We start from the raw sequence: 20,535 nt of genomic DNA, 5'->3' as shown, positions 1-20,535 counted from the left end.
TGTGATTGTAAGCCTAGAGGCTGATCCTGCCCACACACACACACCCACACACCCACACCCACACACACACACCCCCATACCCATACCAACACTATCAACAATTTCTGTCCACCACACACACACCCCCATACCCATTCCAACACTATCAACAATTTCTGTCCACTTACTGATAATGTCTTCATTAGGCAGAATCATATCCCCTCCACCAAAGATATACCCTAATCCTGTGAAACGTTACTTTACATGAGAAAAAGGACCTTGTGATTAAGCTAAGGATTTTGAGATGGGGACATTATTCTAGGTTAACTGGGTTGGCCCAACATAAGTACAAGGGGTCCTTATAAGAGGGAGGCAAGGTCAAAGGCAGTTGTAGACAATGGAAGCAAGAGATTGGGGCGATGCAAGGAAGGGGCCACAAGCCAGGGAACGCTTGACTTCTAGAAGCTGAAAAAGGCAAGAAAACATTCTCCCCTCAAGAGTGTCCAGAAGGAAAGAGCTCTGCCAACACCTTGACTTTGGCCCATAAGATTCATTCTGGTCTTCTGAGCTCCAGAACTCTCAGTTCATAAATTTCCATTATCATTAAGCTTATGGTCATTTGTTACAGCAGCAATAGGAAATGAATACACCATCCTTTTGATTTGGGGAACAAGAGTGCCTCCCACATATTTTATTAGAAATGTTTATTTTAAAAGTATCTTTGGAAATTTAAAAAGGAAGTAGTGTAATAGGCAGGACAAAGTCTCCAGCTCCCCCTCAGATTCCTCTGGCTGGCTTCTCTGTACATTCTCCAAGTTGCGTGCCTCTAGGCAACAGTCTCAGTGACTTCTGCTGGGTGGTAGCTAACATTCCCTTTGGTCCCACTTGGGTGTCTACACAACAGGGAAACTTAATGAGAAATCTCACCAGGGATGAGCTCATTTGCATATATTTTGCATGAAGCTGTTCTGGACTCCATGTGGGGAGGTGGGGGTTGTGCCTGACCGAGAGGGTCTGTGTAATACCTTTGCTGCCTTCTCATTTGCACAAGGAAGGCAATGCCAGTAACAGCAAAAAGGAGGCCAAAAACCAGGGCCAGGATGTCACCTGGAGGGAGGAGGAAAGAGGCTGCCTCAGGGAGTGGAATCTGTAGGGTTCCTTCAGAGCCTGCTTCCGCCTATCCCCTACCCTGCCCCAAGTTCTCCAGCTGCCCCCAGTGTCTCAGAATCCAGCAGAGGCCAGCAAAGGGATGGGGGTGGATACACAAGAAAGGGCAAGTAAGATAAGCACATTTTTCCCTCCCTAAAAGTGAAGTAAAAAGTTGTTTGGGAAGGAGGATGCTAGGAGATTTCATTCTGATCAACTCTTGCCCTGGGGACCACAGGGGAACCCCCCACCTTGATCTCACACTATCCTACTGGGGTTGGAGGTCTGTTCTGCAGAAATGGAGAGGTAGCAGTGGTGGTCCTGACTAGCCCCTGGGGCTGAACGGTGCCAAGGGGTATCCCCAGCCTCAGGAGCCAGAGGAGGGACACAGACTCACCAGCAGCAAGACAGGAATTCAGGTGGACTGAAGAGAAAAAGGAGACATTAGAGCTGGGGGGCCATGACCACCAGTGACAGACAAATGAGGACACATGGGAAGATGAGGGACCTGTGGCTGGGGAGACACAGCAGTATGGGACAGCAGACAAAGCTGCACCTGGCTCAGAGGTCTTAGGGCTGCTGTCCACTCCGACAGGGAAAGAAGCCTCAATTATTCGCCCATTCAAAGGCTGTGTCGCTCGGAAGTTCAGCTGGAGCCGAGAGTCGTCAGGTCCCCACAGGGAGTCAGAGAGGGTGTGGAGCTATGGAGGTCAGCAGACAGTGGGGGTGGGCTCATGGCACAGAAGCAAAAGAGTCACAGGCTTACTCAGAGCCAGCACCTCAGGGCTCCACCATCCCCGCCCCCTCATCCCCCACATGGCCCATCGTCTCTTCATGCCTCCTCTTTGTCACCTCATGCTACACCCCTATCCCCTTCATCCCCTATGTCACCACCACACCCCAACCCCACCTGCTTAGCACTCAGCTTTACTGTCTGGTTGAACACAGTCCAGATGACCCCCTGGGCACAGGGGGGTGTGGTGAGAGACCCCTCATATCGGAAGTAGCGGCTGAGGTCAGAGGGCAGCAGTGCAGATACGTCCAGTCCTGGGACCCAGGTCTCTGAGTCTGTGGAGAGGACCAGTGCTGGAGCCTGACCTAGACTGCCCCCCCCAGTACACCAGAGCTTTGGATACAGGGATACATTTTCATCTCCCAGAAGCCAAGCTGACTCAACTCCCTGAGACCACTTCTTCACTAAATGTATCCCTTCCCATAACTCTGCACAAGACGTAACTCATAAGAAAGTAAAGGGCTTTGGGGCTCACAGAGTGAGAGAACTGCTCCCTGGGCCCTCCCTCGGAGCCTTCACTCCTACTTTGCACACTGTGATAACACGTTGGAATGCAGATTTAAGCCCAGAGTGAATCAAAAGAGAAAATGGGTTGAATAACTTGTAAATAAATATTTATAACCATAAAAGACAGACCCAAAAACACAAAAAGCACAATTCCTCTAGTTTAGCAAAACCTAAGATCCAGTAGGGTAAGTGAGGTTTAAAATGACCTAGAGTGTCTGAGAAAGAAAAGAACAATAGTATTTACAAGTATAAGTATTTGATGCTTATGAAGGAGAAATACAGTTCTCAGAAAAAGTTTACCTCTCCAGACTTAACCCCTGAAGTTCCAAATACAATTTGTTTGGTCTTATTCTATTTTTGTCTTACTTTGGTTTCTGTTTGGTTTTTTAGACATAAAGCCCGTGGGCAGCAGTTTGCCTTTGCCTGTTTGCCTGTGTATAGCTTCATAGTTATTATCAAGGTCACAGTTAGCCAGTTCACACATCAACCCCCTCCCTGTGAGAAGGAGAACTTCTCCACCCTCAGACCTGAGGCTGCCCAAGAATGATTCTTTATGAACAAGGGTGTCAGGGGTAGTGGCCAGATCAACAAACTGACCTTCCTCAGCAATTTCTCCCAAATGTGACAGCAACTGTTCGTAGGCGCTGTTCTCTTCTGGACCTTCCTAAGAGATGACAGTGCAAGACGGGTGAATATACGTATCTAGGGTCATGACTGGAGGCCTGAAGGTGAGGTGGGTTCCTCTAGTCCCACATTCCTCAGCTCTGAGAACTATGGGGAACACAAAATCTTATGCTATTATTACTCAAGGTTGAATTACTCTTCCTCTGCAAACTGACCTAACTAGGTGGACTAGTTTTCAATGGCAAATTGGAGGAGGAGGAGGATGGTGGGCTACTTTACTAGGATACAAGGCTCTCAATGATGGGCTCTCCTCACTTTTCCAGTCTCACTCGTCACTACCTCCGGACACATTCCATGGTCCCACCACAGAAAACCACAATAACCTTTGTATTTATGATACCTCTGCATTCACCTTAATAATTCATTTGACTTTGGGAGCCAGCACATGCTATTTCTAAGCTGCTTCTCTGAACTTTGTGCTGTGAGGCCGGCATTAGGGAGTCAGGGAGGGAGTGAGCCTAACAGGTGTCTCATCATCCCCAGGTGTTTCACGATCCCGCCATCTTATTAGCCTCCTCTAACCATTGTGTAGGCAGCCTTGACCAATACGGGTCCAAAGAGGTCACTAAATGCATTTCTCTAGGTTCTACTGCATTTCACAAAGGGGAAATTACGGGTTATAGGAGTATTAGAGAAATGACTCTTCCTGATGTCCATTCTAGTGCATCTGCCATTCCCCGAATGAGCCACACTCTGAGTCTTTGCACAAACTGTTCGCCCTACATGAAATATCTCCTTTACTTCCCCACTAGTGAAGGCTTCAAGTTTCACCTCTGTGAGGCCTTCCCTGACCACTCTTTTAACTCTGTCCTGTGTATATGTCTGTCCTGTCAGCCTCCTTCATTGGCTGTGGGCTCCTTAAAGACAAGGACCCGCAGTTTCTGAATCTTTTGCACCTCAGTGCCTGGCTCACAGTGGGCGTTGAATGAAGGAACTAATGAGTGAAGATGATAGCCAGGTGAGGGGATGGGGTCTCTGAAGCAAGATACTCTGAGCTCAGCGGTGTGGGGAAGCAGGGGTAAGGAGGTGTCCAGGGCTGGTACCTGCAGAAAGGCAGCCAACACGGCCAAGCCCCCGGGGCGCCCCAAGGCCTCGTCAACATTGGCAAATGCAGTGCTGAGGTGAACCACGTGGATCTGGAGAGGACACGATAGAAATCGGCAAGATCCCCTGCCCCGCACCCTGCTTCGACCCTCCGCGAACAGCCGCGTGCTCACCTCGGCAAGGAAACGGTGACCGCCAACCGTGTGCTCCGAGCCCGGGCGACCCGCAGCCCCCCAGTGCAGATGCAACTGCAGGGCCCGATACTCCTGCCCGGGGCCCAGGGCCATCTCCAGCCCGGGAGGCAGACTCAGCTGCACTGCGTGAAGAGAGGCATGTGAGCCGGGCCCGCCCCTCCGGCCGAGGAGAGCCTGCCTAATTCCCGAGCACCGTTCCTCTTCCCCACGCCCAGTCTCATCCCCAAGTGGCCTCCGCCCCTTCCCTGGGGCTCCGCCCCGAGACCGCCTCACCCGTGTGGCCATTGTTGAGCAGGCGCAGTTCTGGGAGTGGCCGGAGCTCAAAGCCAAGGAGTTCTAGGGGTCGCAGGGCGGGGCAAAAGGTGGTGAGCTCCGGGCGGATGTCTACTGGGGATTGGAAGCGGCCTGCGCAGGCTGGGGACACCTGCGGCCATGGCGGGGCGCCTGGAGTGGGAGAGTATATACAGGAAGTCTGATGACAAGGTCAGGAACTTTTAGGGAAGCGGAGCAGGAAGAGTGCCCGGGAGGGGGGTGGAGTCAGGAGGCATCCGGGCGGGAAATAGAAATGGGGGATGTGGACAGAGACAGGCAGCGGGTGGTGTCGGCGACTGGCAGTCGCGGATGCCGGAGTTGGGGTAGGGGGCGAGGATCAGCAGAGCTGGGTGCCCAGATTGGGTCTGTGCAGGCGGTGGGTGTCTCACCTCCATAGCGCCAATGACTGTGGTCATCCCCTGCATAAATGAGAAGGATGAAGAGGCTAATCTTTGAGCCCAGTCCTTCCCCAGCGGCCAGAAGGAAGGTGGATCCCCGCACTAGCAGGGGTTCACAAACTCGGATGTCTTACAGAAGCCTAGCAGTAACAGAAATGCCTGAAGCAGGCCAGGTGTAAAGCACAATAGATCCCAGCCAAATATAACACCACAGCTCGGTGGGGCATACAAAGATCTTACTGGCCCGGAAGATACCAGTTTGCAACTACTGTCTTAGAAACTGTAAAGTGGGTGGGAGCCTCAGTCCCCAGGCCCAGATCAGCAGACCATCTTTCTCCCTTACTGGTTCCTCCTCCCCACTCATCCCTGTTCCCCTTCTGGTCTCCAACTCTTTTCCCAAAGTTTCTGGCTTGGGAGTCAGATACCAGGTTCCCCTACCTGCTGTTTCCTTCTTCCGAGGTCTCAGTTTCCTCATCTGTAGACTGAAGATGAGGCGATCTCTACAAGCCCTTCCTGCTCCTTCTCTGGTACCCCCCAGCTTTCCTCTTCTCTCCTCTCATACTCTTATTTCTCTCCATCTTTGTTTTCTCTCCCTATGCCTCATCTCTTTCTCCTCTCCAACCTCCCCCTTTCTTCTTTCCCATCTCTTCCTACTTAGCTCTCTCCATCTATGCCCCTTTTTTGTCTCCCCACTTAGCTCTGAAAGCGGGGAAGGGTTTAGTGGCATGGGAGCCCCTGGGGCTGGGAAAGACTCCTCTCGGAGTTCTGGCTCCTCTCCTTCCCTGAATATTCCCTGCCTGGGCTGGTTTAGTGAGGGGAAGCACCAACCTCCTGGAGCCTAGATTTGCAGACCTGATGACCACTTACCTTTTTTGTCTCTGTGGGCATTATTCTGGGCACCCTGAGTATCCCTGGGAGCCTCAGCAGTAGGTAGATCCTCTAACTTCAGAGAATCCTCTTCTCCTGGTTCAGTCTTCATTCCAGATGGGTCCTCCTCTCCAGGTGGGTCCTCTTCACTGGGCAGGTCCTCCTCACCCAGTGGATCATCTTCCCCAGACGAATCTCCTCCCGTGGTGGGAGCCCCCTGCGTGCTCCAAGGATGGGCTGGCAGCAGGAGAAGCAGTAACAGCAGCAGCTGTACAGCTGGGCCTGGGGCGGGGGCCGGGATCAGCACAGGGAGCCAGGGGCTGGGGCACAGGGGAGCCATGTGGCTGACTGTGGGGTGTCCTGGACACGGTATGAGTGTACGGGCTGTACGTGCATTGGAAACAGGAGCTGGGTTGGGGAGGAGCAAGCCTGGAGGGGAGCAGGCTGACTCACAGAAGGCCCTTTTGTAGAGATGGAGCCAAAGTCCTATGGGTCTGTCTGGCCCTGTGCCCCCTCCCTGATAGCAAGGCAGGGATGGGGTGGAGTGAGGGGCAGGTATGTGCGCAGCCAGAAGGTTATCAGGGTTATGGGCTCAGCCTGGAACCCAAGGCACCACCTGGCACTATACAGGTTCTCCCTGGCACCACCCGGCCGCTCGCCAGCCAACCTCAGCTAACCCTGGCCTGCTTCCCAGCCCTGGGCAGCAGAGGCCCCCACGTCCTTTAGCTGAGAGGGGAAGCAGCCCATATATAATTCCCTGGCCCAGACAGGGAGCAGGTAAAGGGGTAGGGCAAGCTGCTGGGGGTAGTCTAGAGGTGGCTGGGTGGATGGGTAGGTGGGAGGCAAATTTGAGTGTGAATGGAAAACTGCATGTATTTGTGAAAGAGACTCTGACAGGTTTAAACTAAATGGATTATTCATCATATCACACCTCTGCTCAGAAACCTGCATTAGCTTCCGACTGCCTATCAAAGGGTCTTCCATGAACCCATCTTCTCCCTCTAGTTGACATCCAAGTCCCTTCAAAATCTTACCCAGTAAACTTCCATCTCATGTCCTACTCCTCTCCCTCATTTTGTAGCCAAATGAAACTGTTCATTTTTTTCTCCAAACCTTTGACCACCTTTGTTCATCTAATTCTCACTCCTCTTTATTTAGCATCTACCATATGTCAGGTGTTGGGCTAATGGTCTAGAGAAATGGAAATGAATAAGACACAGTCCTTGTTCTGAGGCACTCGCTGCCTGGTGAGTGAGGGCAAAAACTATCATCATATTTGGGGGAGAGAGATGAATTCTGCCTCAGAAAGTAATACAGAACTAGGCAAAATCTGATAAGGGCTTCAGGAAGTACCAGTTCAACTGGTTAAAAAAAAATGGGGGAAACAGTATTCTGCGCAAAGGAGAGGCACCAAATATTTTGAGCAGGAGAATGACAGAATCCACTTCTCATATTAGGTTATAGTGAGGGCTGGAATGGAGCATGGATTAGAGGGGGACAGTGGGTCCAATGAGATGAAGAGTGAGAGGACCCCAAGAATGGGCTTGAGGTTTCCAGTCTGCCTATTGACCTAACAAACATTTAGCGGGCCTCCTCCAATCCTCCAGGCACACTGTTCTAGGCCCTAGGGATGCATCATCAAACTGGAAAGTAGTCTCTGCTGTTCTGGCCTCACATGTAAGGCCCCTGTGGCTTTGACAAACCAGAAGAGAGTAAGGCCATCTCAGGAGTTCATGTCTGGGGCTAATATTCAGTAGGTACGTGCACCAGTATGGTTGTATAGGTTAATTAAATATATTGAAATAGCCATAATCTGGTTGTTAATTAGCCCCTAACTCCATAGTGCTCCTGCTACCCTGCTTCTCCCTGGGGGCCCTCCTAACCTCAAGACCTCTTATTTAAAGAGGTAATGCTTGGCACAGCAGGGGCTCCAGGACCCCACTTGAATGCCCCATCCAGCTTCCACTCTGATGGATCAGTACTTGTGCCACTACCATGTTAAAGAGTTTTACTGTCTCCTCTATCTAAATCTCTTCTATTAGTCAAGATTTAGTTCAAAGGCCACCTCCTCCAGAAAGTCTTGCTTGACCAACTCTACACCACAAGAAGAGATTTCTGATGCCTCTGAGCCAGCACAGTTCTTTGCCTGCCCTTCCTAATAACCCTGCCTACTACCCAAGTCATATTAAGCTGATTTATGACATTTTATCTGCTCTAATAGCCTTGAGCTCCATAAGGTCAGGGTCCAGTATTTGATTGATTGAGTCAGTCTTTTATTATTGATCATCTTTCTCTCTGCAGATCACTTTACTGGCTTTAGAAAAACCATGTTGACTAAGATGCTTCCCCTGCTCTCAGGGAGCTTACTTTTAATGGCCTGTGTGTGTCAAACCACAGTTATTCCAGAAGCAGGACAGCACATTTCTACAGCACCCCGGTTGTCTGCCTTGTCAGAGTGACTGCCATACTGTATGCCAAAACTTATTTTTTTAAACTTTTTTTTATTGAATTATAGTCATTTACAATGTTGTGTCAAATTCCAGTGTAGAGCACAGTTTTTCAGTTACACATGAACATACATATATTTACTGTCACTTTTTTTTTCTGCTGTTAGCTACCACAAGATCTTGTATATATTTCCCTGTGCTATACAGTATAATCTTGTTTATCTATTCTACATATGCCGTTCAGTATCTACAAATTTTGAAATCCCATTCTGTCCCTTCCCACCGCCTGCCCCCTTGGCAACCACAAGTTTGTATTCTATGTCTATGAGTTTGTTTCTGTTTTATATTCATGTTCTTTTTTTTTTTTTCAGATTCCACCTATGAGTGATCTTACATGGTATTTTTCTTTCTCTTTCTGGCTTTAGTTAGAATGACATTCTCTGGGAGCATCCATGTTGCTGCAAATGGTGTTATGTTGTCAGTTTTTATGGCTGAATAGTATTCCATTGTAGAAATATACCACATCTTCTTTATCCAGTCATCTGTTGATGGACATTTAGGCTGTTTCCATGTCTTGGCTATTGTAAATAGTGCTGCTATGAACATTATGGTGCAGGTGTCTTTTTGAAGTATGGTTCCTTCTGGATACATGCCCAGGAGCAGGATTATTGGGTCATATGGTAAGTCTATTCCTAGTCTTTTGAGGAACCTCCATCCTGTTTTCCACAGTGGCTGCACCAAACTGCATTCCCACCAGCAGTCTAGGAGGGTTCCCTTTTCTCCACAGCCTCTCCAGCATTTGTCATTTGTGGACTTTTGAATGATGTGTATGCCAAAACTTGTATGGAGGGACACCAGCTGGTCTCCAAGCTGTCATCGTAGGAGGTAGTCAGCCTAACAATCTAGGTTGCCATTTCTGGAGCCAAATTGTGAGCCATCCATGGCAGTCTGATCCAGTGTGCACTCTGGATGGTAAGCTGTGCTGTCAGAACCTTGGTTGGATCCTGAGACATGGAAGGTACATGGTAATATCTAAATTGGATGAGCCTGGACAAAACTGAATGTGGTAACTAACGACTAAGCTAGTGGTGATGGAAGAGGTCATGGGAAGCACAGAGGACAGAAACACCATGCACACTGAAGTCTGGAGTCTGTATGTCTAGATCTTTCCCCAAAACCAATTGTAACTTTATTTCATATTCCTGCTTTCCAAATGCTCTGGATGTTTCCATCTTTTTTCCTTAGATTTGTCAGACTCTCCGTGTACACTTCTTTGTGGCACTTCTACCTGTACACATCTCCCCTCCACCTCTGCTGCTTTCCCTCAGTATTTCAGAGTCCAGATTGACTTCTAGGTACAGCTCTCTGTTACCGCTCCCTGATTTTCAAAATGCTATTCTCCATGGTGCTGTCTCTTTCTTGAGCTCTCTGTCTCTGTGTGTGACCATGTCTCTGGTCTGGGTGGGGAACATGGACTCTGACCCTGGATCGTGCCTTTGCAACTGGGAGTCCGCCAAACCCTAAAACAGGTTTGAACTCCCAGAGTCTTGTTTCCTGAGCCTCCCCAGGTTGGGACAGAGTGTACTCAGTACTAATTGACTAGGACTCCGCCCCACCACCCCACCCCCAGGCCTGGTACATGACCTCTCTTTGGTTGTTAAAGGTCAAGTCTTTGGTCATTAGGCTCTATGTCTTCAGACATCGAGGGCCATGTCTCTGTTTATCCCAGTGCTACAGAGGAGTGAGCTATTTACTGGTGAAGCAGAAGAACAAGCCCCTACCACCCACACGTGGTTTGGAAGCAAAGATAGGTCCCAGCCCTTCTGGGGCCCTAGGGGCCCACCTGTAGTTCTGCCCACCTTACCATCTGTATTACTTTCCTAGGACTGCTGTAGCAAATTACCCACAAACTGGGAGGGAGGGGTCGGTTAAAACTGCAGAAATTTATTCTCTCACAGTTCTGGAGGCTAGAAGTCTGAGATGAAGGTGTTGGCAGAGCTCCTTCTGAAGGCTCTAAGGCCTCTTCCAGCTTCTGGTGGCTCCAGGCATTCCTGGGCTTCTGGCTGCATAACTTCAGTCTCTGCTCCCTACTTCACATGGCCTTTTCCTCCTGTCCTTGTGTCACTCTACAGGATGTCTCTTATAGGAACACTTGTCATTGGATTTAGGGCCCACCAGATAATCCAGGATGAGCTTATCTCAAGATTCTTAATTTAACTACATCTGCAAAGACCCTTTTTACAAATGAGGTCACATTCAAAGGTTCCAGGGGTTTGGACATGGACATAGCTTTATGCGGGCCACCACTTAGCCCACTACACCATCAGATATTTTGGAAGTAAAGTGGATACACAGAAGGAGAAGGAGTGAGCTTGTGTTGGAGACCCTCATGCCTTCTGCCCGTATCCCTCTTCATACCCTTTGCAGGCAGTTTCATCCATTCTCTGGCTTCTGTAAGTTGATGAAAGCTGCATATCCCCAGGTTGGACCTCTCCACCATGTCAGATCTATAACCACCTGCTTAATGGATATCTCCACTTGGATGTCCTACAAGTATCTCAAATTCAACAGGCCTCAAGCCGAATTCATCTGTCCCAAAAACCTCTTCCACCCTCCACCAAGTGGTCTAAGCCAGAAACCTGATGCCATCTTTTCTTTTATCTTTTCCCACCTCTGACATTAAGTCATCAAGCCCTATAGATTCTACCTTTAAAACTTTTCATCCACATTTTTCATCCTAACTCACACTTCCATCACCTCTCACTTGGATAACTGCACCTGCCCCCTAATGTGTTTGCTGAGTCCAGCTAGTCAGGGTGATCTCTCTAAAATGCACATATCATTTCATTCCCTATTTAAGACCCTTCAATGGCTTCCCATTGCCCTTAGGATAAAGTCCATAGTACTTGACATGGCCTTCAGAAGGCTAACATTGCCCTGTTCTCCTTGATGGGTTTTCAGCCTATGTGGGTCCAGTCAGAGGGAAGCTCTGTGTCTCAGTATTTGATAGCTGAGGGAATTCACTTTCACTGTGTCCAGACATGGATAAGGAAGCACACAGCCACTGGAACTGTGGGCAGCCGTCTTGTAACCGCAAGATGAAGGTTTTACCTTAAGGTGAAGGTGAAACCATGGAAGGGCAGAAAGCAGTTTTTAGTGACTTGATTAAGCGATCCCTAGGGCCCACTTGCATCTGGACTTCTCAGTCACATGAGCCAATAAATTATCTTGTTCTGCCACTTTGAATTGTGACATAGTCTTCCTGATATAAATTCCCTCCATGGTTTTGCCTCTGTCTACCTCTCCAGTTTCCTTTCTCATCACAGTCTGTGCTCAAGTATTACTAAACTTCTTCGTTTCTTGAATGCATTGAATGTCCATGTGTGTGTGTTTTATCTCCAAGTCTTATCCATGCTATTTGTCTCTTTCCCACCTCTCCCCTGCTGCCAGCCCTGTCTTGCCAGGTTTTGTTTTGCTCATCCTTCAGGTATCAATTCACATGTCACTTCCTCTGAGAAACCTCCCTAACTCCTAGACTAGGGGCAGACCATTCACTCCTGCATGCACAGAAGCCTGTATTTTCTTTATAACGTGTGTCTCACTTCATGGTGACTCCTTACCATGTCTGTCATGCGGGACCATAAGCATTCATAAGGACAGGGGTCATATTTCTCTCGTTCACCATTTCATGTCCATGCCCAGCACAGGACCTGGCGCATCAGAGGCATTTAATTTTGACTGTGATTATTGTTCACAGACTCCCTAGGACTTCTCCAGCATCCAGTAAGTTGAAAACAGAGGTTGAAGGTAATTAAAGGATAGAAAGGTGGTTGACTGCCCTCTGATCGATCCTCTTCCCTGGCCCCTCCTTCCTTTGGCTTTGGGAGAGTTAAGGGTAGAATCAGTTCCAGGCAGAGTACGGTGTGCCTGACATGCTCTATGGGAGACTTGGTTCCCTGGGAATCAGTTGTCTCTAAGTGTCCTCAGTATGTCTTGCTCAGCTTTGCCCTCCGCTTCCTTAAAAGTTGAATGATTTCCCCACCTGAGCTCACAGCAGGGTTTATTCCCCTCCCCTCTTCCATCCCTGCAGAGCACAGTCAGACACTGGCAGGACACCCAAACACACCCATCACCAACTGCGCCCCAGGAGTTGTGCTCTGTTCCCATCACCTGGGCTCATGGTGATACCAATTATCATGAGATTATCTGTCTCCTTCTACCCTTGAGCTCTTAGTGTGGACTGCCCCACATTCACTTGAGACAGTGTAACTAGTCCTCTACCTATACAGTATCGCCAGTTTCCTTGTGATCTGTCCAAGGTACAGTCTGACCCAAACTCTCTCTTTTCTCCAGCAAGCCCTTCAAGTTGTTTTTCCGTGATCTAAGCTCAGCATTTCTCCTTCCTTCAGATACTTAGAATGTCAGAGAGCTAAAGGGGACTTCAAAACCCCGACAATACCCTGGTTCTTGGCTAGGGGCCCAGATTCCTAGGAGTCCACAGTGGAGGAACGGGGTCTAAAGTTTCTAACATTTTGGGTATTAATAGCATTTTTTTCTAATTACAAAGTAATTCATGCATAATCAAGCAGAAAACTTCGGAAAGGCAGAGAAGTATAAGGGAATTTTTAAAATTACCCTGTTTATCCCATTCACCCCTTTAACCTCAATGATCCAGTGCCTGGCACAGATTTGGTACTTAGTAAGTATTTGCTGAATGAATTATCTTTGATGTCATCACCCAGAGATTAAAAACCACAATTACCTTTTGGTTGTTTATACTTCCAGTCATATGTATGTTATATCTAAATAAGATTATATTATACAAACAGCTTTATAGCCTGCTTTTTTCTTTTCAGCAATATACTATGCATTTTTCCATTTTGATAGTTTTTTAACATTATCTTTACTGCCTTCATATTATTCCTTGAAATGGCTGTACCATAATTTTCCTAGCCAGTTCTCTACCTCTGGACATTTACGTGAATTCCAGTTTTCTGTTGTTACAAACATTTTTGCCACCCTAATTCTAGTAGATATATTTTTGTCCACATAGTAGTTTTTTTAGGATGCATTCCTAGAAGTAGAACTGCTAGGCCATAAGAGTAGGCACTTCACATACTGACAAAATAGCACTGCTAATTTGCCCTCCAGGGCTACTGCCAGTTTCCCAAGAGACCTACGATAATACAGACTAATTAACTCCAAGCTTTTGCCTTTGGCCAGAATTACAGCAATTCCGAACCACCATGTTAGTTGCCACCACGTTAGTTGTTGATACTTGCTGACGGGAAGCTAACTGGCTCTCAGGTTTGGGATCAGTATGAAAGAAGGAAACAAGTTAGTCATTTAAAACCTGTAAACTTTTGTCCGGGGCCAAAATACTTAAAACCTGGTGACGCATGAGGGTTTCTAATAGTGAAAGGATTGGGGATGACTGGACCCTAGCGTATGGCATGGGCTCAGGACAGAATATGTACCGAAACTACTGCCCCTTTCTCAATTCTACAGATGAGACACTGCAGCCCTGTCAGTGTCTGCACCCCCAAGTCTCCTGACTCAAAGTCCAGGCTGCTGCCCCAACTTTGTGCCACTCAGAGGAGGGCCACCCACCAGCCCCACCCCGCCCTGCCTGGGCAGGCGCCGTCCGCCTACAGAGCCCTGACGGTGGGGAGAGGCCCTACGGAAAAGACCTCAAACATACCCGTCCTGAGCGCAGCCTCCAGACGCCAGGGGGCGCGCTCTCCTCCCAGGCCGCGGCCCCGCCCCCGGAGCCGTTGGGGTTTGAATCTCCAGCGGGCTGAGGCCGGAAGTGTTGACCCTCAAGCCGGCATGGAGAGCCTAGGTCCCGATGCCCGGTGCCCGGTGCAAGAGCAGCGTGCTCGTTGGGAGCGGAAACGCGCCTGCACCGCCTGGGAGCTGCTGGAGACTGAGAGGCGCTACCATGAACAGCTGGGGCTGGTGGCCACGGTGCGGACCCCGCACGCCCTCCCGTATGGGGCGGGGACCCCAGGGAGTGATGGGCCCTGGCCTGTGCGCCTGCACGTAGGGAGCTCAGGCAGACTTCTAGTTTCCGGGAGCGCCTTGGCATTAGCCTCCTCTGCCTGCGGACTACAAACCGGTATTCTCTTCTCTCGCAGTACTTCGTGGGGATTCTGAGAGCCAAGGGCACCGTGCGACCACCAGAGCGCCAGGCCCTATTTGGGCCCTGGGAACTCATTTACGGCGCTAGTCAGTGAGTAGACGCGGCATAGGGTGGGAGAAGGAGGGAGAGCCCTGGCCTCTGGCAGTGCACGGAGCTCAGAGAGACCCAGGTTCACAGTGAGAGTCTGCCAGTTTCCTCACCTGTGGTCTTGGCCGAGTCCCTTAATCCGCCCCAGCTCTCCAACTGTAAAAGGGATAATAGGCACTACCTCCATAGCAGGGTTGAGAATTAAAAGACATGGTGCTTGAATAGTTTGGGGGCTGTTCTTTTATTGTCTTAACTCATGCAGACAGCTGCTTCCCTACCTCGAAGGAGGGCGCTGGGGACAGGGTCTGGAGGGCTTCTGCCCCCACCTGAAGCTCTATACCCAATATGCTGCCAACGCTGAGAGGTCTCGGACCACCCTGCAGGTAACATGAAGATAACCTCAGGTCCTTCCCCTCTAACTCCACACATTCCCTCTTCATCTGGAGACCCAAACTTCATTCATACTCTTCCTGCACTTACGGAGTCCTGTGGGTGCCCAGCTCTGTGCTAAGATCCCTGTAGGGAGACGGGGTTCTCTCAGGAGCACAGCTTCCTGATGGCTGGGGATATGTACCCAGGATACAATACAAGGAGTGGCTTCTCTCCCTGCTACCAACTCTTTCCTTATCACTCCAGGAGCAACTAAAGAACAAACGGTTCCGGAAGTTTGTGCAACTTCAGGAAGGCCGCCCTGAGTTTGGGGGCCTTCAACTCCAAGACCTCCTCCCTCTGCCTCTGCAGAGGCTCCAGCAGTGAGTGAACTCACCCTGACTTAGCCAACTTCTCTGTTTGACTGCTGCTCTCAGCTTTGTGGGATTCCATGAGATCTGTCCCACAGTGTCTCTCCTGAGACAAGTTGCTCCTAAAATTTTTTTGCAAGACTAAGTGTGACCCCTCTGGAGTATCTGGGCTCTGCAGCCTCAGGCCCTTAGCTGGAACTGTAGAACTTACATTGAAGTGAGGGGCCTGTAATACAGCTAGCAACAGGAGATGCTAGGCTTGCCTAGCTTAGAATTTCTGTCTCTGGGGATGAGTTAAGAACTTATAGTCAGGTTGCCAACAACACCCTCCTTGGGTTGATTAACTTTCATCTTGGGCTCTAGCCTCCATGAACTATTATCAGTCTGCCCCTGACTCTTCAATCTGGGATGGAGGAGGGCCATGTGATGTGAACTCAGGTTCTGAGTCCCAGATGAAAGGGGGTGGGGGAAGGGAATAGCCACAAGCAGATCTTTCCTTGCAACTGAAATATGTGTAGGGGGTGATCTGTGTGTCAGGCAGAAGGAATTCTGCCAGCTCTCCTTCCACTCGTAGACTCCCCAACTGTCTAATTCCAGGTATGAGAATCTTGCTGTTGCTTTGGCTGAAAACACAGGTCCTAATAGCCCTGACCACGAACAGCTCACAAGTATGTTCCTCTGCAGCAGTCCTTGGGGACTGCCTCTGCTGTATCCCTTTCTGGTTCTGACCTCCAACAATGTCTGATATGCCCCTATCTTCCAATAACATATATACAATGTCCCTATTGCCCCACCTACTCTTGAAGAAGTTAGACTCTGACCCTAGCTCTCTTCGGAATAGCCTGTCTTTCACCACCACCATTCACTCAAAGTTGTGCTGGGAGTGGGGCACGGGATGTTATTCCAGGGGCTGCCCGGCTGATAAGTGAGACTGCTCAGAGAGTCCACACCATTAGTCAGAAACAGAAGAATAACCAGCACCTCCAGCGTGTCCAGGCTCTGCTCAGTGGACGGCAGGCAAAGAGGCTTATCTCAGGTGGTCTGCATGCTACCCCCTCAATCTTCAAACTGCCCTTTTCTCACCTCTTTTCCACTATATTGCCAGCACACACCCTCTATTTCCTCAGCTTCCCTTTCATTCTCTTCCATGGATCACAGTCCTAGAGCTGCACCAAAATAACAGCTCTCCCGTCCCCCAGGTCGCTGGTTCCTACGCCAGGGCTGGCTGTTGGTGGTGCCTCCCCGGGGGGAGCCTCGGCCTCGAATGTTCTTCCTCTTCTCTGATGCACTCCTCATGGCCAAGCCTCGACCCCCATTGCACCTGCTGCAGAGTGGCACCTTTGCCTGCCAGGCTCTCTACCCTATGGCCGAGTGTCAACTCCACAGGGTCTTTGGCCACTCAGGAGGCCCTTGTGGTGGACTGCTCAGTGTAAGTAACAGGCGACAGCCCTAGGTAAGGTAGGAGAGGCCCAAAATATACCTCAGGTGTCTGTGCACTGTTCATCTCCTTGGTCTGGGCCCCACTCATAGGAACTGAGCCACCTACATTGAGAGGATACTGGCCCTGGGGGGTTTTAAGTTCTCACCTTAGCCCTAAATTACTTCTATGGAAACAGCAAGGCCTTCAGCTTATGCCTGGACCTTTCTGAGCCAATGTGCTAAGAAGCGGTCTCTCCCTAGCTGTCCTTTCCACATGAGAAGCTACTGCTTATGTCCACAGACCAGGAGGAGCTGTTGGGCTGGTACCACAGTCTGACTCTGGCCATCAGGTAAGCTGTCTACCCTTGGGAAGAGTGCTGTAATGAGGCCCACAAGCAGTTCCCAGCCTATCTCATGTCTTACATCTGACTGGGTCCCCCTCGCTCCCATGCTACCCTGCGGGTGATTTTGTCAGAACAGAGTGCTCATACCACTGCCTAAACTATCATCTCTCCACAGCAACCAGAAGAACTAGAGGAATCTGACAAATTCCAGAGTCCAGGATGCCTCAGGGATTAGGTCAGCGTCTGGAATACAAAGAATCTTCTCCAGTACTAACACAGACTCTTCATGGTCATTTTGTGTCTGCCTGGGACCAAGACAGCCAGGTCACTTGATCAGCTCTTAAGAATCAGGACACCAAGTCTGACCCAACTGAACCTCTGCTGAACCAGTCCCTCCAACTCAGAGGAGGGGATTTGGGACTGAGACCCTCGGTGCTGTGTCTGTGGACAGCCATTTATCACGGTTGCAGCTGTGCAACTGTGGCTATTTTTATGTTGTATGTAGTTTCTATAATTTATTTTCCCACTGGATTTTAGTAAAGTCTTTTCCTTTTGGAGAAGTCTTTCTCAGCTATGCCATAAGAGGAAAGGGATTTTTGTGCCCTGAAGGCTGGCACGATGGTGGCCTCAGGAATACAAAGTAAAGGACTGGAGCTCCCTCTATCTTCTCGGCTCCAGCACTGGAAGGCGGCCTCTTTTTGTCCTAATAAGGGAAGATTTTCAAGAAGGCCCAGTTGTTCTTAGGCACCTAGTATGGGTGTGGGGGTAGGGGTGGGTGTGTGTGTGTGTGTCCGTCCAGCTGGAATGGAAAAAGCACACAGGAGCATCCAGTCACAAGAACAGACTTTGTTTTACTAAACCGTCAGCTGCTGTCCCTCCTTCCAAGTGGGGGCTGTGCCTGGGGCCCTTGGCTGCAGCCTTCCTGCATCTTCTCCTTAGCCCCTGCTCCACTTCCTTAGGAGTAGCTAGGTTCCTTGTCCCTGCGCTCCAGTTTAGGGGCTCCTCCCAGGCCTGACTGTCACCATCCTCTTCCTCATCCTCCTCTATACATAAATCCTCAGGAAAGGGTGTGCTGGCCTCTGTGAGGGGGAAGATCAGGCACGTTCCAGTGTCAGAGGCTTTGTCTTTAACTCCACCAGACTCTCACCTCCCAACCTTTTACCTGGTTCTGGAACCTCCACACCCTTGTTTGGCTTGCTCTCTTGTAGCAGCTGGTGGATGGTCTGTAGCTTTACTTGCAGAAGCTCCTGCTGGGCTCCCGCCAAGGTCGTCACACTGCAGATATGTCCACACAGCTGCCCAACTGATGCCCCCACCACTCCCACCCACCACAAGTTCCCCTGGCCACAGGATCATTCCTCCTTACCGCTCAAAAAGGGGGTCCAGCTGGGCCATCAGACTATTCAGGTGTTGCTCTGTCTGGGCCAGCTGTTGCGTCAGCTGGGCCAGCTGTTGCTCTAGGGGTAAGGGAGAAAAGAAGAGCAACGGTTATTTACCTTCTGCTGTCCCCTCATCCCCCACCAAGCACACACTTCTGCAAAACCCACCTGACTGCAGTGATTCCTTCCTGCATGCCTCCTCTTGGAGAACAGCAGCCTCATCTTTCCCCTGCTGTGGAACAAGGAAAGGACAATACTGCAGCAACCAGGTTCACTATAGCCTCAGTCTCCAAAGGCAGTATGAGGAGAATTTCACGTAGAGAGCATTTAGTGGGTTTTTCCCTCAGAGAATAATAATCACATCCAGTCCAGCTCCTCACCCAACACAGGAAGCAACATGCCCATAACCCCCACATGTGGACAGTCTAGGGAAACACCTCTGGGAAGGAGCAGCTCTCTCCAGTTTTATAAAGCTCTGGCTGTTACTTTATATACAAAGTCAAAAACAGTCCTTCATGTATCTTTTCATGGTGCTGATCAGAGCCTTCCAAAATCATGTTTTCACCATGATAGCCCTAACAGCCCCTCATGAATTTGAAGGCAATGGTCATACCTCCTGCCCCTTTCCTTATGTCTTGTCTGGTTTAATAGTGCCAATCTTCTTCAGTCAGTGCTCATTCGACCTTTTCTCTGGTTGCTTTACTGAGCATGTACTGTACTCTTAAAACAGTGTCCTCAAGAGAAAAAAATTCTTGAGGAGTGTTTCGATTAGAAAATAAGGCACAGTATCTTATTCCTAGCATTGGTTTGGGAAGTAGGTTGTCACACCACACAGCCGAACTTCTATCAGTTCAACTAATAACTGCTACTAAATTGTGTTCCTTTCAGACTATACATTTGAGCCCAAGAATTCAAAAGAATAGAATCTACCCTTGTTAAATTTCATCATTAAATTCAGTCTCTCATCGTAGCCTGTCAAGTCTATTAGGGATCATGATTAGCTATCCCTCCTAGTTTCACATCATCTCCAAACTGGTTCAGCCGTCTGTTTCCCAGTGTAAGTAAGTGATAGGGCCAGGGCTGAAGAGAGCCCTGGGAAGTACTACTTTCCATTTCAACAGTTTCAATCCACTAAAATGTACTGTCAGTTCACATTTCAGGGCCTCTATCCCAAGGAGAACATGAGACTGCTTGGTACCTCGAACTCTAAAAACACTTAGGCTACAGTTATCAGCTGCTCGTGCCAAGGCTGGAATCTCACCAGGAATCGCACTTAATTGTAGTATGAACATTTGCTGGGTTCAAATCCCAATTCTACCAGTTACTAGCTTTGGGTGACCTTGAGCAAGTTCTAAATCTCTTCTCTGGATTGTTGGGAGTATTAAAAGTGATGGTCATTATTTACCTACAATTTACCAATTGCCTTTCACGTCCATTACCTTGCTGAATGTTCAGAATAACCCCGTAATGTTGGAAAACGAGGGAATCGTCTTCATTTCAGACTGACGGGAAAATGTCTCGTTCTTGGTACCACAGCGCCCCCATGGGAGATTTAGGCCCGGGGCATCCCCACCCCTGGTCGTCCCGCACCTGCAAACACTTGAACAGCACAAAAGCCACGACGGCCGCGGTGTACAGCGCCCCCAAGGGCAGAGCCCCGGCCTGAGCCCTCTCGCGCTGGTCCCTGGGCGGCGGCAACCGCCGCCGGGGTTCCGTGGCCCCAAGGCTGACCTGGGCGGCGTCCCCTGAGGAGAAGGGCAGAGGGAGATCAGTAAAGCTGGCGCCTGGGACCCGGGGGCAGTCCCAGCCTCCCTCCAGCAGCCCTCGCTGGTACCTGGGTGTGCCCAGTGCTCAGGGCTGGGGCGGTCTCCGAGGACCTCGGGCAGCGCAGACACAAGTAACAGCCCCAGCACACCCACGAGCACCACCACCCTCGCCATTGCAGGCCGAAACCGGCACAACCCAGATAGCACCGCCTTTCGCCGGACGCACCCATGCGCGCACGCGCGCGCCCCCGCCCACCCCCTCCGGTCTCCAGAAAGGCCACGCCCGC

General features: G+C 49.8%; 3 protein-coding genes across 7 annotated transcripts; 1 reads left to right on the top strand and 2 right to left on the bottom strand.

The window, feature by feature from the left end:
- Nucleotides 1–640: 640 nt before the first annotated feature.
- Nucleotides 641–6,297, bottom strand: CA9 (carbonic anhydrase 9). Its single transcript, XM_006204133.4, has 11 exons — nucleotides 5,925–6,297; nucleotides 5,049–5,078; nucleotides 4,621–4,791; nucleotides 4,327–4,469; nucleotides 4,153–4,245; nucleotides 3,023–3,089; nucleotides 2,036–2,193; nucleotides 1,682–1,826; nucleotides 1,523–1,549; nucleotides 1,005–1,086; nucleotides 641–872 (listed from the first exon to the last, which is right to left on the bottom strand). Exons 1-11 carry the CDS (start codon nucleotides 6,262–6,264, stop codon nucleotides 806–808), a joined length of 1,323 nt encoding a protein of 440 aa, XP_006204195.1. The 5' UTR covers nucleotides 6,265–6,297; the 3' UTR covers nucleotides 641–805.
- Nucleotides 4,724–17,663, top strand: ARHGEF39 (Rho guanine nucleotide exchange factor 39). 3 transcript variants are annotated; one of them, XM_006204134.3, is made up of 10 exons: nucleotides 4,724–4,830; nucleotides 13,880–14,338; nucleotides 14,509–14,603; nucleotides 14,863–14,983; nucleotides 15,237–15,352; nucleotides 15,938–16,008; nucleotides 16,248–16,376; nucleotides 16,540–16,769; nucleotides 17,021–17,109; nucleotides 17,279–17,663. In XM_006204134.3, the coding sequence occupies exons 1-10, from the start codon at nucleotides 4,780–4,782 to the stop codon at nucleotides 17,292–17,294; spliced, it is 1,377 nt and encodes a 458-aa protein (XP_006204196.3). In that variant the 5' UTR covers nucleotides 4,724–4,779; the 3' UTR covers nucleotides 17,295–17,663. The 3 variants fall into 3 exon arrangements, with proteins under 3 accessions (XP_006204196.3, XP_072815822.1, XP_031533138.2); XM_072959721.1 differs by lacking the exons at nucleotides 4,724–4,830; nucleotides 17,279–17,663 and having other exon boundaries at nucleotides 13,648–14,338; nucleotides 16,957–17,080; XM_031677278.2 differs by lacking the exons at nucleotides 4,724–4,830; nucleotides 16,248–16,376 and having other exon boundaries at nucleotides 13,650–14,338.
- On the bottom strand, nucleotides 8,701–20,487 carry CCDC107 (coiled-coil domain containing 107). Of its 3 annotated transcripts, none has more exons than XM_072959722.1 (6): nucleotides 20,317–20,487; nucleotides 20,073–20,227; nucleotides 18,651–18,714; nucleotides 18,470–18,560; nucleotides 18,266–18,378; nucleotides 8,701–9,375 (listed from the first exon to the last, which is right to left on the bottom strand). In XM_072959722.1, the coding sequence occupies exons 1-6, from the start codon at nucleotides 20,420–20,422 to the stop codon at nucleotides 9,266–9,268; spliced, it is 639 nt and encodes a 212-aa protein (XP_072815823.1). In that variant the 5' UTR covers nucleotides 20,423–20,487; the 3' UTR covers nucleotides 8,701–9,265. The 3 variants fall into 3 exon arrangements, with proteins under 3 accessions (XP_072815823.1, XP_006204197.1, XP_015094498.1); XM_006204135.4 differs by lacking the exon at nucleotides 8,701–9,375 and adding an exon at nucleotides 17,930–18,182; XM_015239012.3 differs by lacking the exon at nucleotides 8,701–9,375 and adding an exon at nucleotides 17,930–18,182 and having other exon boundaries at nucleotides 18,651–18,711.
- Between the last annotated feature and the right edge of the window lie 48 nt (nucleotides 20,488–20,535).

Source organism: Vicugna pacos, chromosome 4, assembly GCF_048564905.1.
Source record: "Vicugna pacos chromosome 4, VicPac4, whole genome shotgun sequence".
In the NCBI taxonomy this organism is placed as follows: domain Eukaryota; kingdom Metazoa; phylum Chordata; class Mammalia; order Artiodactyla; family Camelidae; genus Vicugna; species Vicugna pacos.
The sequence above is the reverse complement of the archived record's forward strand: the minus strand, read 5'-3'. Positions and strand labels throughout refer to the sequence as shown.